The sequence below is a fragment of the Charadrius vociferus genome, unplaced genomic scaffold (assembly GCF_000708025.1).
Source record: "Charadrius vociferus isolate BGI_N301 unplaced genomic scaffold, ASM70802v2 scaffold767, whole genome shotgun sequence".
NCBI lineage: Eukaryota > Metazoa > Chordata > Aves > Charadriiformes > Charadriidae > Charadrius > Charadrius vociferus.
In genome coordinates this window covers 579,896-581,829 of record NW_009649076.1, presented here as the reverse complement: position 1 = coordinate 581,829, position 1,934 = coordinate 579,896, and the positions used below count along the sequence as shown (strand labels likewise).

At 45.7% G+C, this 1,934-nt stretch overlaps 1 protein-coding gene across 2 annotated transcripts in view; it reads right to left on the bottom strand.

The window, feature by feature from the left end:
• Positions 1–547: 547 nt before the first annotated feature.
• CDKL2 (cyclin-dependent kinase-like 2 (CDC2-related kinase)) overlaps positions 548–1,934 on the bottom strand; it is a 12,642-nt gene continuing 11,255 nt past the window's right edge. The window contains exons 10-12 of one of the 2 annotated variants that reach the window (XM_009888186.1): positions 1,544–1,661; positions 1,323–1,429; positions 548–607 (exon numbers count right to left, since the gene is read on the bottom strand). In XM_009888186.1, coding sequence (XP_009886488.1) covers positions 548–607; positions 1,323–1,429; positions 1,544–1,661 — 285 coding nt within the window. The remainder of the gene's footprint in view (positions 608–1,322; positions 1,430–1,543; positions 1,662–1,934) is intronic. The other variant, XM_009888187.1, reaches the window with a different exon arrangement.

Here is a 1,934-nt window from a genome sequence, read left to right as displayed (position 1 = left end):
TGTACAGCTACATTAAATAAATTTATATTGCATGACATAGTTACTAAAAATTTTCCTTAATATCAAGCTTGACAAGCGCCCCAAACCACTTTTCTCCCTTCCTGCACAAAAGTCCATTTTCTGCGATGCGCTACACAGTGCTGCACATAGAACCCGTTTTTCCACTCCTCACCTGAAGGCAGCCGCTCTCCCCTTTTCGTTATCCTACCGCCTTCCTCAACCCCCCAACTTCATGAGCTGCTTCACTTCCGAAACCAACACCCAGCACCTCAGCTCAGGAAAATGATTCACCTGCCACAGCCAACTTCAGTACCTGTAAAGAAAGCTGCGCGCTGCCCTCCGTAAGAGGTCTGTCAAGCTACGGGTCCTAATCGAGAATGCGAAGCGCCAAAGGACTTTTCCCGTTGCACCTCCCAACTAGGTAAGCGTTCATGAAACTATCCATTTGAAAGATCCCAGTACACAGGAGAAATTCAAGCCACCAGAAGGCTACGCTGCAGGAATTCAAGCCTACCTTTTACAGGCAGGTGTGATCTCCACCATAAGGCTAGTGGTCGACTCTGGGGAAACTGGCTTCTGAGACATCGGGCATCAAGGTCCCCGACAGCTGTAAATTGAGAACGGAAAGAAAAGAAAGAGAGGGTTCCATTTCCAAGTGTAGTATAAATAGAGAGAGCAATGGGAAACCACCTTCTAGGGACATACGTAATGCCCACATGCAACTTAAAACACATCTGTTCTTTGATCAAATCAGACTTCCAAAACGCTTCCTCCCCCTGCCCCAATACGGTCTGCCGAATCTCAACTGGAAGCAAGGTGGCCAAAGTGACAGTCTCTGGAATTACTTAACTGCCAAACATCTCAATGTGACTGAAGAACTGATCTTTTAAGAGAGTTGCAAGTTTTCTCCTTCTCTCCCTATGCCCGGCTCCTACGCTTTCCCCCTCCCTACTGCACTCAGCCCCTCAACATCTAACACAGCCGGAACAGTTCTCCTCAAAACACGTGTCCCTCCTGGCCTCTCTTCAACTCTGGCAAATCAGGCTTACTTCCACCTCGATCCAGCCAGATGAAATAGCAACAATTCACATTGCCTGTCTTAGGAGTGAGAATCTAGTATTTCGCAAACCTCAGAGAGACAAATAGAGCCCTGTGTTTCATCTGTGACCCTTCTCTTTTCCCCCAGAGTAAGACCTCAGGTCCTTTAACTTAGACAGTTAAGAAACCAAGGCAAGTTCTGCTTCTGTCAAGAGTCCCACTGTTCAGAAAGTCCCAAACCAAACAAATACAGAGCAGCACAAACTATTTCATTGTTTTGTTACCTGCTGTGAGGCCAGACTTGGGGTATGGAGGTCAATAGCAGCAAGAGAGGGGACACGGGACTCTGAAACTGGTTTATTTTCCTTCTTCAGAAATCTGGGATGCCACGCTGCAAAACAAAGCAAATGCATACCACATCAAGGGAGCAAGAGCTGACTGCGTAATGCATACTGCTTCCTGTCACTTATTTAGGATCCAGGTTTCATTTAGAGGAGATCAAAGCTCCTACCTTCCACTCCTCTGAGTTCAGGGAGATGATTTAGTTCTGGCAAACGCACATCTGCCTTGGAGAATTCCCATTTTTTCCTATTTGCCTGAAGGATGTTTTTTTCATTAGTAACCTGTAATCAAGGGCATAAGTACCGGCTCATGAAAATACAGAACAAACAAAGCTGTTTTCAAGCTTAAAAATGCACCAACCCAGCAATGTTCCGCTGTAGCTGAACTTGCGCAAAAGACAAGACCCTAATCCTAACGTGTGGGAAGGAATCCATTCTGCTCCAGTGTCATTTATACATTAAAAACAACAGAACAGCCACAGCAAAAAAAAAACCAAACCCAATCATCTAAGCGAGACTGCTTTCAGAAAGACAAAATGCAACGCTCAGATTAGG